The sequence below is a fragment of the Polypterus senegalus genome, chromosome 12 (assembly GCF_016835505.1).
Source record: "Polypterus senegalus isolate Bchr_013 chromosome 12, ASM1683550v1, whole genome shotgun sequence".
NCBI lineage: Eukaryota > Metazoa > Chordata > Cladistia > Polypteriformes > Polypteridae > Polypterus > Polypterus senegalus.
In genome coordinates, this window is record NC_053165.1 from 29,012,542 (window position 1) to 29,032,503 (window position 19,962).

Sequence of the window (19,962 nt, forward strand, 5' to 3'; positions counted from 1 at the left end):
AATATTTGGATGTACGTAATGCTTCGATTCCTCTGTAAGAAGGAGTGGGTCACTAGACCATAGATAGTGCTTCACTTGCTCACACAGATTTCTCTAAAAAAAGCATCCTTATCTTCCCTCAGAGACCTCGCAGCCATCATTCTCAGTTCCTGGTACACACCAGAGTTGCCATCAAGCTGTGCACTGTGACTCCTCTTGATGATATCCAGGGTGCCCTGCGAGATGAAACACCTCCACCTGGGAACACTGGGAACACCAACACAACCCCCGTCAACCTTCAGGTTCTTGTCATGGAAGGTCTCCCACATTACATTAAGATCAGCAGTTGCAGCCAAGTCTGTCAGCCTGATACTGGAGTCTGGCCAAGTCCATGCTCATTTTCCTAGTAGGTGGTAGCCTACTGGACCTATGCTGGATCTTCAGAATAGCAACAACAAATCTATGGTCAGAATTCACAAACTGTGCAATTCTGTAGACCCTGCAGTTTTGTAAGAGCCTCAACAAGGATCCAGTGATCTGCAGCCCCTGACTTTTAACAAAGTCAAGGAGTGTGGAGCCACTTTCCCCACGGTCACCAGACCCATGGGGACTGACACTGTCCTCATAGCCGGCCCTGTCAGAGCCTGTGGTCATATTGAAGTCACCCATGACCATAGGAGTGTCACTTCGTGGGCACCCATCAACCACAGAGTGAAGTTGCAAATAAAATGTCTCCCTCACCATGGTCGGAGCATACACTGGGACAACAGACAAGTCACCCAGAGAGTACCTTAATCTGAGTCTCATAATACACTCGTTGAAAGGAATGACATTGGACATCATCGGAACGAGCCAATCCGCCAAAGCAACAGCTACTCCCCGAGTATGACAGCCATCAGAGCAACCAGACCAGTAAAAGGTGTACCCACCTACAGAGATCTGGCCAGTCCCAGGTCTGTGTACCTCAGACAGTGCCGCCACTGAAATGCAGAGTTTGCAAAGCTCCTCCGACAGTAGAGGAAGGTAATCATTATGCTGGAGATACAAGATGTTTTTATGTGCCTACCTGGATGGGCTGCCTCAAATTGGGACCAGAGTGCTGCTGTGCAGTGGATGATGGCTCAACACCACACCAGTTCCGATCCTCCGGGCCTGACCCCACTGGCTCTCTGACGGTTTTGACTCTTTTGGGGATGAGGCTCCCGAGGACATTCCCCCCCCATCCTCTTCATAATGTGAGCACTCTTCCTATGGGTGGCTCCAGCAGAGCTGCTCCAGCGGAGAGTAGAAAGGAGTCCTGTCTGTCGTCTCAGAAGTGCGTGAATTTTTTTTTACTGCAGCTGAAGTGCCAGTCCTGCCACCAACTACTATGATTTCCCTGCAAGCTGGAGGACTGCTTGCAGTTTAACATCATACCCAGGGCACAAAGCTCTTCCATGACAATAAAAAAGAATCATACAAAGGATGTCAAAAGGCTGCACTAATATACAAGTGAAGCAAATAAGACAGTGATAGTCACTAGAAGGACAAAACATAGAAAATAGAAACTAAGTAAACAAAACCTTCAGTCTCTCTAAGCCTGCCTTAAATGAACACCTGCCCAAGAGGTGGCTTGCACGCTATAATACCACAATACTCCATTCCCATACCTCCATACACTGTTTTCTCTTCCTCCCATTAATTCAGCCTTTGGCCCACTCTCCTCTCAAATTTGGTTTTCTGTGACCCTTTGACAGTGATACATAATCATTTCCAGGGTCAGGGGTGATTCTCTGTTTACTTAGGAACACCAAATTAAAACTTCATCTAGTGTCCTTGTACTTTAGGATATTAGAACAATGGTGACAAGAACAGTCCATTCAGCCCAGCAACCATTTTTACAATCCTACTGACCTTGATTGTCCAACAACCAACATCAAGTCAAGACGATCCCTAAATTCTAATTATCTACCACAATACTTGGTAATCAACAGTTTGTAGTTTTCTGGGTATCTTTCACATATACATGGATCTTCAAATTAGAACCGAGTTTATTTAGGATAGAGCAGTGAATAACCTGAAATTCCATGAAATGACTGGAAAACACTGCCATTTCAAATAACGAAGATAATGTTCTTTTGAAAGGACCTGGCTGGTATACTACATTAGGCCAGCTTTTTTCTGAGGTTTGCTACCAGTCTGATTTTTTTAGGGTTTGTGGATACACAACATTCACTGGTTAAATAAGCAAACATTTTTACTTAACAACACATCAGGGAGCATTCCTTTGGGTCTAGCTTGAAATGGTTTGGCTTGTGGGACTAAATATCACTTTTAAGTGTTCTAGTCTTTTCTGAAGGTGTAATTAGCAGTGTAAAATCTAATAACAATAAGCTTTAGTTTAAAAAAAAAGATTACCCTATTTATAAATCCCAACACTTTGCTATTATTTACATAAAACAAGTGGAGAAGTAAATGCTATTTACACTGTATATTGCTCATTTAGGTGTACTGAATCTGCAATACTCCTTAATACGGCTAAAACATTATCTTAATGGGACAATGAGTAAGCATCTTTTACTTTATGAATATTTAACCAAGAAATATCAGGGTATCCAGGCCAAAACAAACTAGGATGCAAATCAAATTTTGGAATTTGTAAATAATTCTCTTAACCATCATTATCTACAAGAGATCTTATTTTGACCTGAAGCTTTCTATAATAAGTTAGTAAAACTACCATGGAAACTTGAAGGTTTTGTCATTAGACATTCAAAATCTAGAAGCACCTGCTATTCTTCAATTTCAGTCTTCGACTAAAAACAATCCTTTCATATAAAAGCTGACCAGCAGAAACAATTGACCAGAGTTATTTAAAATTACAATCTGGCTTTACTATATTTTTAAAATTATTCACCAAATATCATTAGTATTTGGTCACTTTTTCTCAGGTGTTACAGCACAATAGGCAATTCCACGTAGCAGATGGTTTCCCATGCATCACATAGAGGACTTTGATATAGTTAACTACATATTTTGGCACAAAATCATTGCTTTCATCCATCCATCCTCTTCCGTTTATCCGGGGTCGGGTCGCGGGGGCAGCAGCTTAAGCAGAGAGGCCCAGACTTCCCTCTCCCCAGCCACTTCTTCCAGCTCTTCCGGGAGAATCCCAAGGCGTTAACAGGCCAGCCGGGAGACATAGTCCCTCCAGCGTGTCCTGGGTCTTCCCCGGGGCCTCCTCCCGGTTGGACGTACCAGGAACACCTCACCAGGGAGGCGTCCAGGAGGCATCCTGATCAGATACCCGAGCCACCTCATCTGACTCCTCTCGATGCGGAGGAGCAGCGGCTCTACTCTGATCCCCTCCCGGATGACTGAGCTTCTCACCCTATCTTTAAGATATATGGGAGGGGCCAAGGAGGTTGGGTGCAGTGTGAGTTGGGTGGTGGCCGAAGATGGGGACCTTGGCAGTCTGATCCTTGAGTCATTGCTTTATGACTGGGATTTATAACTTTTAAAGAAATGGACTAGATTACAATCTGGTATGCAGCCAGAAAATAAAGTAAAAATAAGATAAAAATTAAAAAATGCTCCAGGGTAATGGCCAGGCTATTAATGAAGTATATTAGAGATCTGTGCTGTGACTATTACTTTTATCTTTTTACATTAGTTAACAATTTAGTGTCAAATACAGGCACAAATCAGATAACATTTGCATATATTGTAACAACAAAATAAATGCACAAAATGTAATGAGGAAGTAGCAAAAACTATGGATAATTTTGGACACTGGTAAAACTAGCAATTAACTACAATTATAAAATGTGCAATGCTGAATAACATTAGAAGCTCCACGGCTGATGCTAATTGGATTTATGATTATAAATATTTAATTACTTCATCAGTGTAGACATCACGTGCCTGTCCTTCCTTGACGCTTCCTAAATTACTTCACTTCAAATGCCTATGTTTTTGCAACTCTGAAACTCTATCCTGAAAACGTAATTATATTTTACTTTGCTTTTTAAGGAAGGAAGGAAGGAACCTGCATTCCACCTTCAGCAACTCTATCAAACATTGGTACTTAGGTGTGAATTATTGTCTCTCTCCTCACGTTTGCACTTGACTGCCTATGTATGTCCTTTTCACCTCGACAGATACTCTCCAGCTGCTGTTACCAACAATATTGCTGTCTGTCTTCAGATACAACTATGAAATAATCAATGAAAAAACATCTAATTTAAAAATTGCTCATATTGTTTCATTATGAGTGATTAAGGAAAGCAAATCTGAAAACTGTCAGCACTCCAGTTATTTCAGCTAGGTAAAACACTACTATAAAGTTCCATGAAATGGAATTGAAATATTTTTTTACCCACAATTGTAAACAAAGTACACAGCAAGAACGGTCTAAAAATGCAGAAGGGAGAACAAATGAAGTGGAACATAGTGGATGGAGATACCGAGTCACAAGTGAAGGCGGCTTTCTTGCTAAGTTTTCTGATACTACAGACTGACAATGAATGAATGCAAATGGGGCTATTCCTTCTTAAAGATGTGACACTAATAAATAATTAAATCATGGTGGTAATAAAAAGAGTTCTTTTTATAACAAAATATAAAACATACAATTATTTAATTCAAGTAATATAAAAGCCTGTATTTTCTGAGCATTTTATACTTGTGTGGAAGAAAAAGAACTTCACCACTGCCTCAATGAACAGGCACTCCTGGACTACAGGACCGTTTATTAATATCCTGAGACAAGCTGCAATATGTTTCCCTTTTAGCTGATTCCTAAAGTCTATTTTCACCTCTAATTGACACTGCAGTATGCATTTTTAAAATGACAAAACCTGTTAAAATTACATTTTTGAAATACTGTACAGTATCTTAAAATTGAGAATCATTCTGTGCAACCCCAGTTACAGAATATTGATAATTTCTACATCATTTATGATGATACGACTGATATTCTGTTTGGACTCAGCTTTGAAGCACATTATTTAATAGAATATCATTCAAAGGCATGTATTTTATGTATTCCACTAGACAACCTATTTGCAGTGTGCCCACTTCTAAATGTCAAAGCAATTTAATGAATTATGGTAATTTTCTTCAAGTCTGAAATAAAAAATGTTGCAATGCCTTTACCCAATTTGCCAAATAATTTCAATTGGAGGAGAACATTAAAATAGTAGGGAAATGCAAAAAGTATGTAGAGATTTATGATGTCATCACATTTCATCCATTGTAATTTAATGGACTGCTACAATAATGTTATGTATTAACTGTTTAATGCTAAAATCAAGCCACATCTGGAGAAATGAGTAAAAGACAAGAGACTGCACTATGAAAAAAAAAATATATATATACATATATCAGCAATAGGATCCACACACAGAAGCACATACAGAGACTGTAAGACCAAGTAACATTGTCCTCCTTGGACATGACCTGCAGCCCCCCTTTACTGACCCTTAACATCAAACTCCCACTATAGCCAAAGAGTGTGATCTCTGTGGATCTAGAATGCATCATCGTGATCTCTTATCTTTAAAGCAAGCATCAATTACAATAAAATGGTCTTTGTGTTGGTATACTTAGGCTCTACAGGCTCAACCAAAAACTATGTGGCAATTATCACACAAAAGACTGGGCTAATGAGTACCTCAAGAAGCCAAAGGCAAAATGCCCACTCCTCCCTTAATAACCCAATCTCACCTCTCTCTCTCTTTCTGTGAAGCCCTGCGTTAAACTTCTGATCCATAGCAGGACCCCAATACCCAGAGCATGGCCTGCAACAAAAGGCCAGAGGAAAAGAGAACCTGAAGGACTGTAAATGCAGTAAAGCATAAGATGCAAGCAAACCAAAAGCGAACTGGACAAAGGAACACAAAACATGCTCATCCTTCTCTTACCAAATATGCAAGTAAACATCTCTGTTTACTCATTCTGGGCAATTCTTTAGATACAGAAAGAATTAAGATGGTGGGATACCATTCGTAAGTTTGTACTACTTTTATAGATGACTATGCTTCCACTTCTGTCATCCTTATGTTATAATATTACTATTTTGCTTATTACAGCACACATGCCTGGGTCATTTTTTAAAAAATAGCCTTACTGTCACGTGTGGCCCAAAAATGGAGAAAGGCAAGGCTTGATTTGTGTGCACTTTTACCTATTAATTAACTTTTCTTAAACTGAAATTTGCATTTCTTCCTTGCTCTAACAGTCCATTTAGAACATGAGACATGGATATCCCACAGATTTAGAGCATTTCCTATTGAAAAGTTTAGGGAACTGAACCTATTTAAAGATAGAAGGTCATGTGAGCTGCTAACCTAGCTCTTCAAAATTCAGTCAGCTGATAGATATGATGATCCATATTTCATTTAGCTAAAGAATAAATCATTAATTTGATTAAACTTTTGAGAAATAAGGAGAAACAAAATCAAAACATATCATAGAGAGCAGTTGTTCATACAAAGGAACACAGATTAAGTGGTTTAGGGGAAACCGTATCTGGATCCTGAGTTGGTTTGTCGTGTGGTGGGTACGACAATGCGCTGCATCAGCGTGTGCTCCTAACCCCTCTCTCTCTCTCTTAACAGATTAAAAAATACTGGGTGAGCCAAAATGAAGTACCACATTTATCAAGGTCATTGCGTGAGGTAGAGGCAGCCGAGTTGGTTGGGTTGCAGGTCCTTTGACATATATCCCTTGTAGTTTTCAATCGGCAACATGCCTTGGGTCCGGTGTGCACTGTGCTTTCGCTGTTAAAGCATTCTTCAAAAAACTAATCTGTAACAGCAACAATCTTGCAGTCTCCTAGACGTTCAGCGTGCAAGCATGCTTTCGCCTTAGACATTTCCAACAAATCTTTGAGGAGGATAATGCGTGAGGACCTTAATTTCCAGCCATACAAAATGATGGTAGTGGAGAATCTCACTGAGAGAGACTGGGAGAGCCGTAGAGAGTTGTGGGCAAACATTCTGCAAACCGTTCATCGAGATGCTATCGTCATGTGCAGTGAAGAGGCTCATTTCCATTTGAATGGTTGAGTAAATAAGTAAAACTTTCACTATTGAGCTGAAACCAGTCCTCGTGAACTTCATCAGAGAGCCCTGCACAGTGAGGGTGTTACAGTTTGGTGCTCCATTGCAGAATTTGGTATTGTAGGCCCTTACTTTTTTCAGGAGGGGGGAGCAACGGTCACTATCACATCAGAATGTTACACTGAAATGCTAGAGAACTTGTGGATGCCTGGTTTCAACAGGATGGAGAAACAGCTCATATGGTGCGGCGATCTATGCAAGTTTTGCATGAAATGTCTCCAGGGAAGCTGATCTCCCTGCGAGATGATGTAAAGTGGCCTTCATGTTCGCCTGATCTCAATCCATGTGATTTCTTCTTGTGGGATTATCTCAAGTCGAAGGTCTACACACACCAACCTCAAATCCTTGAAGCCCTCAAAGACGCTATTCTCCAAATTGCTGCTGTTCCTCTTGAAATGGACGAATGAGTCATGTGAGTGTTCAGAAATTGTCTCTAAGAGCCTATCGCTAATGATGGCCACCACCTTGAAGACATCATTTTTAAAACACAGTGAAAAAAAATCTACTTTGTATACCCTTTCTTATGTCGTAGTGAAATTTATTTTATTTTGTAGCATTTTTTTTTAGAATAAACGTTTGAAACGTGGTACTTCTTTTTGGAGAAGTTGTGAGTTATTATTTAGCTGCTGACTAAACCAGATATACAAAATAATTTCATTTTTTAAATTTCAGCATGTTCCTAATGAGACTTATTTAACACCTTTAAAATGGTACAACTTTGCTTACTATTATTCCAAATCCTGTAAGGTAGGTATCCTTAACTACAGTCCTGTAGGGCTGCAGGTTTTTGTTCCAACCAGTTTTCACAATTAGACACCAGATTTACCAGATAACAAAACTTGGCATTTAATTATATAGTTTGTTGGTGCTTTAATTCTGCTAAGACAAACCTTTACCACACTGTGGATTTTTCATTTTTTAAAAACATTATCCATATCTTTTGAGGTCCAGAATAGATTTGTACTCCTTGGTCCTTTCATTCTCTTGTATTTATTTCTAAACATTTTATTGACATAGACACTTCATGATGCATATACACTGGTTTAAATGGAAGCATGTTAGCTGGAGAGCTGGTGATTCCTTTGTCATTTGAACCTCATTATGAACTAATGACTGGTTAAGAAAACAGGCAACAATTAAAAGAGAACTGAAGCTGTTTAAAACTATAATAGGCAATTAAATGTTCAAAATCATAACAAATGGGTTCATTAAAGGCAGGCCCCCCAAAAAACATTCCTTTAGTAGTAAAAAAGAAATTGGTTAAATCAAAAACCTGTAGCCACTGGACATAACTGAGTAGCTGTGCTACGGAGCTTTGATTCATTCCTAATTTTGTTGCCGTGCACAGAAAGTGTCGTGATGTGAAGAAACATCATGTCCCAAAGGACAAATGTTTAGTGTAGACCATGAAATGAAGGTACCAGAAAGGGACTAAGCAAAGAACAGTCAGAACCAGTAAGTCAAAGAAACAATTGCCAAAACACATAAAAAAAAATAGAACTGCCAAACAGAAAATCAAAATATTACTAACGTCCTCTTCTACTTGCCCTAAATAACCAGACATTTTGAATGTGTGTGTGTTTTTTATATACAGAAATGAAGCATGCCATTGTTCTTAAATACATGCCAGTAAATTATGTCATGTGGCATCATGTGTGGCAAAGCAGCATCATTGATACAATAAAACTAGCAGCAATAATGCCTCAAGAAACAAAATGAAAACATTAATCAGCAATTGGTACGAAACTAGGAGCATAATAACAGGATATGTTTTTCCAATTAATCACAACAATTCATATGAAGCCACAAAATGGCAATTTGTTTTCATTTTACATTTTAACCATGATGGGGATGACTGGTAAAAAGTTGTCAGTTTCTGTTCTTTAGGTCTGCAGCCTGGCAGGTACACTTTTACTTTAGTGAAAACTTCATTCACAAACCACAATATCAAAAGAAAATTATATTTACTGACTAGAAAAATGTAATATAGATGTTTATAAAGAAGGAAGTGGAGTGACAGATATCCTGGCCAAGGTGGTTGGTGATACCTTCTCTGAACAGGGAACCACCACAGAAAAACTGAGGGAGCCTGTCTCTCAGGAACATAGCATCCCAACCCCCAGTAGGTTGGGTGGCTGCATAGCTCTGGTATGGTTCCATTTTGGATGCCTGCAGAGCCACATGGGGACTGGAGGTCCGGTTGGGCATCCATGATGGGGTTCTTGGGTGCAACTAAATTAAGCTGATAGTTACAGGCTCCCAGGTTCCCAAGAGGTTCTGCCTGACCCGGAGGCGTTTCCAGGAGGACATACTGTTACACCGGAATTACTCCTGGTTCATGACTTAAAAGGAGCTTCACCACCTCTGCCAGGGAGTCTGAGTTGGGACTGGAAATACACAAAACTTGCCTGCAGTGGAGTGGAGGGAGGGAAGAAAGAAAGAAAGAAAAGAAAGAAAGAAGGATGCGATAATGTTGTGCTCATTTCAAAGAAGTCTAACAAAGGTACTTTGACAAATAAATTAACCTTTGTTGGACTCTATATTGGCAGTTGTGTCTGGGGCTCTGATACACTTCATAGTGGTCACAAAGTAGAACACAGAATGTAGAAAAATAATGACACACACAGTACATCCCACATTGTCTCAATATCTTTATCCAAATCCTCAAGTGCTAAAAGTTAAGGAAAATATCCTTAAAGTGCTCAGAAAAAACCTTAAATAATAGTCATGCCACCTTAGAATAACTTCATGATTACTTTCACGTTTTGTTATTTAAAAGTAATAATGCACACATTTTAATGCTAAAAATCATGTTCAATTTCAAATTTATTCTCATATGTACAGAGGATAGTGAAATTATTTGCATGTATGACCTTCAGTGGCAAAAGTTTTCTACTGTTTGAGATGAAAATATAAAGCACAAAGGTAAATAATTACCCTATTTCTGAAAGAGTCATTTCTCACTGGATCCTCAGCTGCCAAGGAAATACTGCTTAGCAGAATGAAGAAGAGAATTAGGTTGGTGAAAATGTTGTGGTTTACAGTCTTATGGCAAAAAATGCGGAATCTGAAAAGAGATAAAAAATACATAGTTTTTAGTAGTTGATGTAAAACAAAAAAATTTACAGCTATTTCATTACTTTGACAAAGTTTGTGGATTATGGAAATTCATGATTATTCACCAAAGCTTATTTAATATACAGTAATCTAGCAGTGCAAAGATAACGTCAGTATACTTGTAAGGTGAGTGTTTGAAAGATTAATCTGCTAAGTGTTACTGATTCTGTTGAACGTTTTTGTATGTCATTAATTTTTTATTTTTGATCATTTTGGTAATGTTGTAACATTTTATGCACACTCATTTTACATATTTTAGCATCTATAATGATTTGTGGTTCCTATGCATGTGATGAACATGTCATGTGACTTTTTACATCATGGTGTCTACGGCATAAAAGATGGCAGCACACATTTCACTGTGTCCAAACTTAAGAGTATTTAAGAAAACAACTTCAGAACAGACTGGTGCTTGAACAAACTAACATGTTATTTCATTTTGACTTTAACTTTGCTTTACTAACTAAAACTTTGGAGAAAGACTTTGCTCATATGCGTGGCATTTTGTTTTGCCCCTTAAAAGAAAGGCATTATTTTGATCTCTGGTATTCATGATCAAAATCTGTTTGATAGGACAAGCAATACATCTTGTTTCAATTGGTAAAAACCCTGCTAAAACCTGCTATTTTTTCTGGTTTCTTCTGATGGCACATTTTATAATGAGATGACTTAAATTCCTGAAATACACAGTGATTAATTAGACTGATTTCTTTCATCCCATAAAAACATGTAATTATTAGATTGTGCACATTACACCATATTTAAAATACAAACACATTTTACTATAAACAAACAGCATGTCTCAATGTAGAGGTCTACATTTCCTTGGGACCTGACTCAAGGTTTTATGGCATAGGAAGTGAGGGAGTTGGGCATCAAGGGTGTCAGCCTGGTCCTGGGCTACTTTTACCTTAATATTGAAGAGCCACCAATTTAAGCGAAACTGAATGTATTTCCCTTTGTTAAAATATTCACAAAACTATCCTAGTAAGGGCTTTTTCTTTGATGGGTCGGAATTGAACTTCATATTCTCATTTTTTAAGCTCCTTCAACATGCACGGCTCATCCCGGCAAAGTTTGACCTGCTGCTGCTGAGACTTGCCTGCCTCTCTCACATGCAGTGTCACTACACAAAGTAAAACTGTACCTATATTGTTTAAGGACTTCTTCATTTCTGATTTTGTTTCATTGTATATTTCAGGCACTGCTGTATCAGATGAAAACCATCATGATGTTATACAGCAGTGTACCTCTGTTTCAATGTATCAATGATGTTTTGAAAGCTTGCTTTTACTACAATACTGTAGAGACAGACAAGGATGCAATGAGATTCATTATCTGTTTCACACTGTCAGGAGTGCATTTGTTGACTAGTTAACATTTTGCAGATTGGACTTCATCCTAGCTTAACTGCAGGTGTTGTCAAGTAAGATGCACACATATATTAATGGTATTCACACACAATCTTATTTCACTGCGGCAGATTTTTCATGTTGCCATGTTCAAGTTGAGCTTTCTGTTGAGTCTGTGAAATCTAAAGTGACTGCTGGTTTAACATTTGAAATGGAAAGTGCTGCATGAACCTGGAGATGAACTATTTGTCTTCTGTGACACAAAAAAGGCCCTTATGGCACTCAGTAACTGAAGTTAGCGCACATGCATCCCATCCAATAAACACTAACCATGTGCAAAAGAGCAAATTATGCATTATTATACAAGTGCAAGTAATAGACAGTAGAATAACACTTTTACTTTTGTTGGCAAGAGGATAATAATTTAATAATGTAATTTGATTGGACAAATTACCTACACTACTCTAGAAATACATACTGTATGCAAATAGAACTATAGTTTTACCTGTGTCAATTTTCTAGTCTTGGGCATAAAAAAAAAAGTTTTTTAGTTTTAGATCAACAGGGTAGTCTAAAATTGTTGTCCTCAAAATTTTTGCAACTGAACGGATTTTTTTTCCCATCCCAGCATACATGTCTTGATGTGCTTATACATATTTTCTGTTTCTGGTATATGTAAACAGGTGCATTTTGTTTTGTTGTAAGATATCTGCTTACACAAGCCATGTTTCCATTAACCTCCTTAATACACATTTTGAAATTGCAGAAAAAAAAGGTAATGGAACCTCATGAATTAAAAAAAAAAACTCTCAAAATTCATAAACAGTTTATACGCTCACTTGAGGTGGTTTTTGGGGCGATTCGACAAAGCAAGAATTCACAAAACTGCAATGAAAACAGTTTTTTTCAAATTTAGGTCACAAGACACTGTGGTCCGCCCAGGAGGACCGGAGGAGGGCTTGTGCCTCCCCCAGACCGAGAGGGGGCGTCCGTCCTGGTTATGCTGGGGACCTCGGGTTAAGGGCTTGGAAGCCCATCCCTGTAGGGACCCGTGGCCACCGCCAGGTGGCGCCCCGGTGCCTGGATATCCCGAGAGAAGACTTTGGAGGACACCTGGAGAGCTGCCGGGAGGACAGCTGGCACTTCTGCCATGCTGGGGCGTGGCCAAGGGAAGAATGCTGGGAACACCTGATGCTCGTCCGGGAAGTGTATATAAGGGGCTGCCTCCCTTCAGTGAGCGGTGGATGTCGGGAGGAAGCAGACAGAGCTGGAGAAAGGACTGGAGGCGGCCAGGAGAAAGAGGCACAGAGACTGTGAGCCCTGGACATTGGGGAATCGGTGCAAGAGGCACTGGGGTTGTCGTTCACAACACGAATACGTCAGCATCATGAGCACTACCGGGTGACCAAACACAAATGTCCTTCATCATTAATGTGTCATCAACAACCGCCTGCAGAACAACAGATGTCAAACCTTTTCTGTTAACATAATCAGGGATATGTGAGCCGTCGATTGCACCATACACTTGAGGTATTTTGTGTGCCTTTGCTGCTAAATTTGCCATGCCTCTTCCACATCAGGTAAAGTGATGTATTGCCTCATTAGATTGAAGAATATGGCCTGACACACCCCATATACACACCTATGAATGGTGGTGTTGCTCACACCAAAGGTCTTGGTAATAACCTTGTACTTAGCACAGGTAGACAGTGTGATGGGTATGCACTTTTCGGTTGGGACTGTCTCAATCCGCGTTGGCAGGGGACACAAGAGGGCCTATTGTGTTGCATAATTCCATGGATGTTGAGCTGCTCATCCACAAATTCTGTACCCACAACTTCTCAGTAAAATCACTGTGGACAATTTCAAAGAAATCCATAAAACATGGCCTTTGCCAAGTATAGGTAGTTTGCCTTCCCTTCATCATATTCACTCTCCCTCATTGCCTCTGATTAAAAATGAACACGGTGACTGTAGGCGCAAGTGAAATAACAGAATCGTTACCCATCATATTGGTCACCTTTTTAATTTCAGGTGATAAAACAAACTTTATTTCTATAAAATTGCTTAACAGAAACACAGACACATTTGTGTTTTGTTGACTTGTCAGAACTGTTCCTTCTATTTTACTCATAACTTCATAACTGCAATGGAAATCCAGCTACTGATACAGTGAAACGGGTGATGGTGTGGAATGTAAAGTAGGAGTTTTGGTCTATCATGATCCAACCCTTGTTACTGTAGCATATCTGTTCAATCGGTACAGAGTTCTGTCCGTGGCCCCGATACCCCTAAAAAATTAATCTCACTAAAAATAGAGTACAATTTCTAAAGAGAACCTTGATACACTAAACAAATGGAGTTGTAAACTTCATTGTAATGAAGACTGTTACACTGTAAGAATAATTTTAATGTATTAAAAATTGTACTACAATATTATTTATGCATAAACATAATATATATTTTAAAACTAAAGCTTTTAGTTTTTGAAGTATGAAGTATGAAGTATGGTTTATGAAGTATGGCGGCGCCCGTGCAGGCTGCGGCTTACAGAGCTCCCGAGTCCGCAGTGTTTAGTGTTAATCTTTGTTCGTCTTTGTTAACTAGTATAAGTAGAAAAGTAGATTTAAGTGATAGTAGTACGCAGACATACATTTACGAGCGGCAAATCCTGCTAGATTTCCAAAGAAACTGCTGCGAAATACCCAGTGAGGTGACTGAGGCGCTCCGCAGCCTTTGCTTACTTCGGCAGCCTGAGAAGCTGAGTTGGCGCATAGCGCAGAGATCGGAAACAGAAACGAGGTAAACGCGGCGGTGTTCGCACAAGGCTAAAACTAACCCCACCAGACCTGCGATACCGTCTATTCTGCTTGCGAACGTCCGATCGCTGGACAACAAGCTGGATTATATAAAGCTGCAGCGGGCCAAGCAGTGGGAAATGAGAGACTGCTGCATCTTTATTTTCACTGAGACATGGCTCCAGGAAAACATTGCAGACTTCGGCAATCCAGCTAGACGGACTGACCATCTTCCGAGCGGACAGAGACGCCTCTTTGTCCGGTAAGACCGCGGGGGCGGACTGTGTGTTTATGTGAACAGAGAGTGGTGTCTGAGCGCTGCCTCAGTTCGCGACACTGTTCCCGCTGATAGAGGTTTTATCAGTAAGGTGTCGGCCTTTCTACCTGCCGAGGGAATACAGTTGCGTGATGGTGGTGGCGGTCTACCTCCGCCTAAGCGCAAATGCTAACCAGGCTAGCGGAACTCTCTGAGATCATCAGCAAACTGCAAGCGCGCACCCGAGGCATTTTCATTATTGCTGGAGACTTCAATCATGCCAACTTGAAGTCATTTCTCCCAAAATTCTCCCAGAATGTGAACTTTGCAACTAGAGGGGGAAGCTGTCTGGACAATGTTTACACAAGCGCTCCTGACGCCTACAAGGCACTACCCCACCCTCACCTGGGCTGTTCAGATCATATCAGCGTTTTTATGGTTCCTGCATACAAGTCCCTGCTGAAGCGCACTAAACCAGCCCAAGGGCATCAGAGTGTGGCAGGTTGGTGCGGTTTCAGCTCTCAAGACTGCTTGAATTGACAGACTGGGACATTTTCAGAGAGGCTGCTATGGATGGTGACTCCATCAATCTGGAGGAGTACACAGACTCTGTGACTGGCTACATCTCCAAATGCATAGAGGATGTTACTGTTACCAAGGATGTTACCACTAGAGCCAACCAAAAGCCCTGGATGACAAGAGAAGTGCACAAGCTGCTCAAGATCAGAAATGCAGCCTTCAGATCTGGAGACAAGGCCGCCCTTAGGGTGACCAGAGCCAACCTGTCTCGTGCTATAAGGAGAGCTAAGTGGGCATACGCGCAGAAGATCAACAAACAATTCAGCAGCACCAGAGACACACGTCATATGTGGCAGGGTGTTCAGGCAATTACAAACTACAAGCCCAATCCACACAGCAGTGATGGTGATGCCTCCCTTCCAGATGAGCTGAACAACTTCTTTGCGGTTTGAGGCACAGAACAAAGAGCCTGCGAGAAAAGCAACACCTCCCTCCACTGACCAAGCACTCTGTCTCTCCATAACAGATGTGAGGAGGACTCTATCCAGAGTCAATCCAAGGAAGGCTGCAGGACCTGACAACATACCTGGTCTTGTGCTCAAAGAATGTGCAAGTCAACTGGCTGGTGTCCTCACAGACATCTTCAACACATCTCTGAGCCAGTCGTCAGTCCCAACATGCTTCAAGTCGACCACCATCATACCAGTGCCAAAGAAGTCATCAGTGACATGCCTGAATGACTACCGACCAGTTGCACTCACACCAATCATAATGAAGTGCTTGAAAGGTTAGTCATGTCACACATAAAGACTAATCTCCTGCCTCCCTTGACCCTCTTCAGTTTGCATACCGCTCAAACAGGTCAACTGAGGATGCCATATGCTCTGCCCTTCACATCTCCCTGACACATCTGGATAAAAAGACACATATGTCAGGATGCTATTCATAGACTTTAGCTCTGCCTTCAACACAATCATCCCTCCAAAGCTGGTGGTAAAACTGAGCAGGTTGGGCCTAAACACCACCCTCTGCAATTGGATCCTGGACTTCTTGACAGAGAGGCCCCAGTCAGTTCGGATGGGCTACAACACTTCCAGCATCATCACACTGAGCACTGGAGCACCGCAGGGCTGTGTGCTTAGTCCACTGCTCTTCACCCTGCTGACTCACGACTGCACAGCCACGCACAACACCAATCACATCATCAAGTTTGCGGATGATACGACGGTGCTGGGACTGATAAGCAGGGATGATGAAAGAGCATACAGAAATGAGGTGAAATGGCTGTCCGCATGGTGTGAAGACAACAATCTATCTCTCAATGTCGACAAAACAAAAGAGATAATCGTGGACTTCAGAAAATCACGTCCTGCCCACATCCCGCTCAGCATCAACGGTTTAGATGTGGAGATTGTTAGGAGTACCAAGTTCCTCGGCGTGCACTTAACTGAGGAACTTACGTGGACACATAACACCTCATCACTAATCAAGAAAGCCCAGCAGAGACTACACTTCCTGAGGCGGCTGAATCAAGCACGTCTTCCCCCTTCCATCCTCACCATGTTCTACAGAGGCATCATAGAGAGTGTCCTGACCAGCTGCATCACTGTCTGGTATGGCAACTGCAACATATCCGACCGCAAGCGCCTGCAAAGGATAGTGAAGACAGCAGAGAACATTATTGGGGTGCCTCTCCTTCACTACAAGACATATTTTACAAGCGCTGTGTCCAAGGCCTGCAGCATTGTGCAGGACCCCTTACACCCCTCACATGGACTTTTCACACTTCTGCCATCCAAGAGAAGATATTGCAGCATCAAAGCCAAATCTGCGAGGCTGCAGGAGAGTTTTACCCCAAGCTGTTAGACTCCTTAACACCAGGCTGCCCCCTGGGACCTTCCACACGGCCTCAACCTCCTCTACAAAACAGAACTTTTATACATGAAAACCACTATCCTGCAAAGAACTGAAAATCTCATACTGACCTCTAAGGATTTATGAAACATTCTGACCTGTCATTGTTTACACACGTCTTAAACAACTATTATCATACACTGATAATTTCTGTATTATCTATATCTATTATTTATTATTTATTTACTTATTATATTACATATCTTACACATCAATATTGCTGCTACTTGTTTGTCCTATCTTTGCACAATGTCTTGTCTTGTTTGTTTGTGTTTTAATTATAAATTTTAAAATTTTTATTCTATTTTTAATTTACTATTTGCACATCATGTTGTTACACTGTGGACCCTGAGCTTATAATTTAGTCTATCTGTATACTTGTATATGGTTGAGATGACAATAAAGTTCACTTTGACTTTGACTTTGACTTTTTAGTTATAAGGCAAGGTTACAGATCTTTATTTAGTTCAAGAGAGGTTTTTCTTCATCTGTTTGTTGAGCCTCATAATGATGTACGTACTTGTTAGTGTGGCTGAAGATAAAGAAGGCACGGGCTTGAGGCATAGGAACAACTTTTTCCTTAAGATGGAGTTCAGAGAGTGGCCGAGGTCGAGGGCCAACAGGCATATCAGGTTCTTCCTCTTCATCACCTACAAACACAGACAAACAGATAGCACTAAAATTTAAATTATTACAATTACAATTTTCTCAGAAAATCATTTTACCTAAACCACCTCACAAAAAGTTGACTATTATAATTATTTTTTAACCTTAGCATAAAACAAAAACATCAAAAAAAAATAAACAGGTGATGTTTCAGAGGGATAGCATAATTCTAGAGATCGAGAGTGGGAAAGAAAAAGACCACAATCAAATAGAATGGTCTCAGAAACCTCATCCCATGACTTGAATTGAGAAAAGGCATTACACAGACCAAAAGAAAATAAGGAATTCTACTAAAACACACAGAAACACTAGAGACTATAGAAAGAAAGATAGAGAACTACGCAAGAATCTGTAAGTCAAGGTAGGGGTTTTCAATTGGATTCCAGCAGCATTAGGAATTTAGGTGAGAGAGTGAAATAAAAGAATCTTGAGGGTAATATTAAGAAATGGATGCACTATTGTGGCAAAAGTTATTTGGATTAAATAGAGAGGTCATCTAGCATTAGCTGGGATCCCCATCAGCTTAAGTAAACTATCCATCCATCCATTTTCCAACCTGCTGAATCTGAACACAGGGGTCTGCTGGAGCCAATCCCAGCCAACAAGGCAGGAACCAATCCAGGGCAGGGTGCCAACCCACTGCAGGACACACACAAACACAGCCACACACCAAGCACAATTTAGGATCACCAATCCACCTAACCAGCATGTCTTTGGACTGTGGGAGGAAACCCACGCAGACACGGGGAGAACATGCAAACTCCACGCAGGGAGGACCCGGGAAACGAACCCAGGTCTCCTAACTGTGAGGCAGCAGCGCTACCACTGTACCACCGTGCTGCCCTTAAGTAAACTACACAGGGTTAAATATTATACAGTAGGTAGTGAAATATGGTTGGATTTTGAAAAAGTTTAAAATAAGCAACAAGGTTGGCAAAATGGCAGCAAGAAGGTAACATTATTAAGGACAAAGAGTAGAGAATGTCCTGTAGATGGGCAAAGAGATGGTAATCAAAAGGTCCCAGACTTGAAGAAGTCAAGATTAATGTGATGATTATTCTTCCACAATGAAATGGTAGAAATGTAGTTGGAGATCTGGGTAAAAACAGGAGCGGAAAGAAATGACTGAACATAAGATCTGGCCAAGGTGAGGAGATTACGGGAAAGAGAAACCAAGAACAGAAAATTGTGCTTACTGAACAAATACAAAGGGGGATAAGAAATGCTTAGCAGCAAATCTTCACATAACAAGAAGCAAGTAGTAGTTAACTATATTAAATGTGTTGTAAAGTAAGATTAGAACAGAGGTAGGTGTCCAACTCTGATCCTGAATGACTGTAGTAGCTGTGGGTTTTCCTTCCAGCCACTTTCTTAGTCAGTGTCTGATTTCTATTATTAAATGACTTATTACCCTTCATTTTAACTGTCTTGTTTTTTTAAGACTCAATCTTCAGAATTTTTTCTTGTATCCTTAAATGACAGCCAAACAAAAAAAGATGTGAAGTGAGCTAACAAATAACCAAAGTTGGGGCCTCAAACTCCAACTAATTCCACTGCAGCCAACCTCTTAGTTAGAAGCTGATTTTATTAATCAATTAAACCCATTACTTATTTACATGCCATGTTGGTGTTCTCATTCTGCAACAGCAGGCATTCGAAAACGGTTGGTTTTCTTGTTTTAAAGAGTACTGTCAAAATGATTTGTGGAAGTAAGCAGACCAACATTACACACAACTTTCACATTCCTTTATTTTAAGATATTGTATGATGGGCACAGGTTAGCTGGTCATGTGTTGTCTTGTTTTGTATCTCACTATCATTTGGCAGTAAATTAAGGAAAAAAGAAACAATTAAGGGTTCTCAGTCTTAAACAGCAAACCATTTAAAATTAAGGTAAAGTAATCAATTAGCAGCCAAAACTGGTCACTAATTCAGAATGGTTAGAGTGAAAACCTGCAGTAACTATGGCCCTCCAGGATCGAAGTTGGACACCCCTGGAATCAGGACATCACAGAGGGATCCTGAGTAGAGCTAAGACCATTTTCTACTAAAACTCAAGCAGCTGTTGTAAAATGACTTTTCCAGAAACCAAACTGCAGTAGACATGGCAGTTAATAAGAAAAAAACAAAATGCACTTCACAAACTAAGCACTCATTGAATTTCTGATAGAATAATAGAATGGGCACTAGATAATAGACAGCAACAAAGTTGAGACTAAACCGTTCTAGTATGTGGAGTTTTATTGAGTTTATCAAGA

At 40.3% G+C, this 19,962-nt stretch overlaps 1 protein-coding gene across 9 annotated transcripts in view; it reads right to left on the reverse strand.

Moving 5' to 3' along the window:
- Window positions 1-19,962, reverse strand: part of LOC120540046 (voltage-dependent L-type calcium channel subunit alpha-1C-like) — a 1,017,626-nt gene that overhangs the window by 204,674 nt on the left and 792,990 nt on the right. For all 9 annotated transcript variants that reach the window (XM_039770507.1, XM_039770503.1, XM_039770506.1 and 6 more), the window contains exons 19-20: window positions 17,559-17,688; window positions 10,020-10,149 (exon numbers count right to left, since the gene is read on the reverse strand). In XM_039770507.1, coding sequence (XP_039626441.1) covers window positions 10,020-10,149; window positions 17,559-17,688 — 260 coding nt within the window. The remainder of the gene's footprint in view (window positions 1-10,019; window positions 10,150-17,558; window positions 17,689-19,962) is intronic.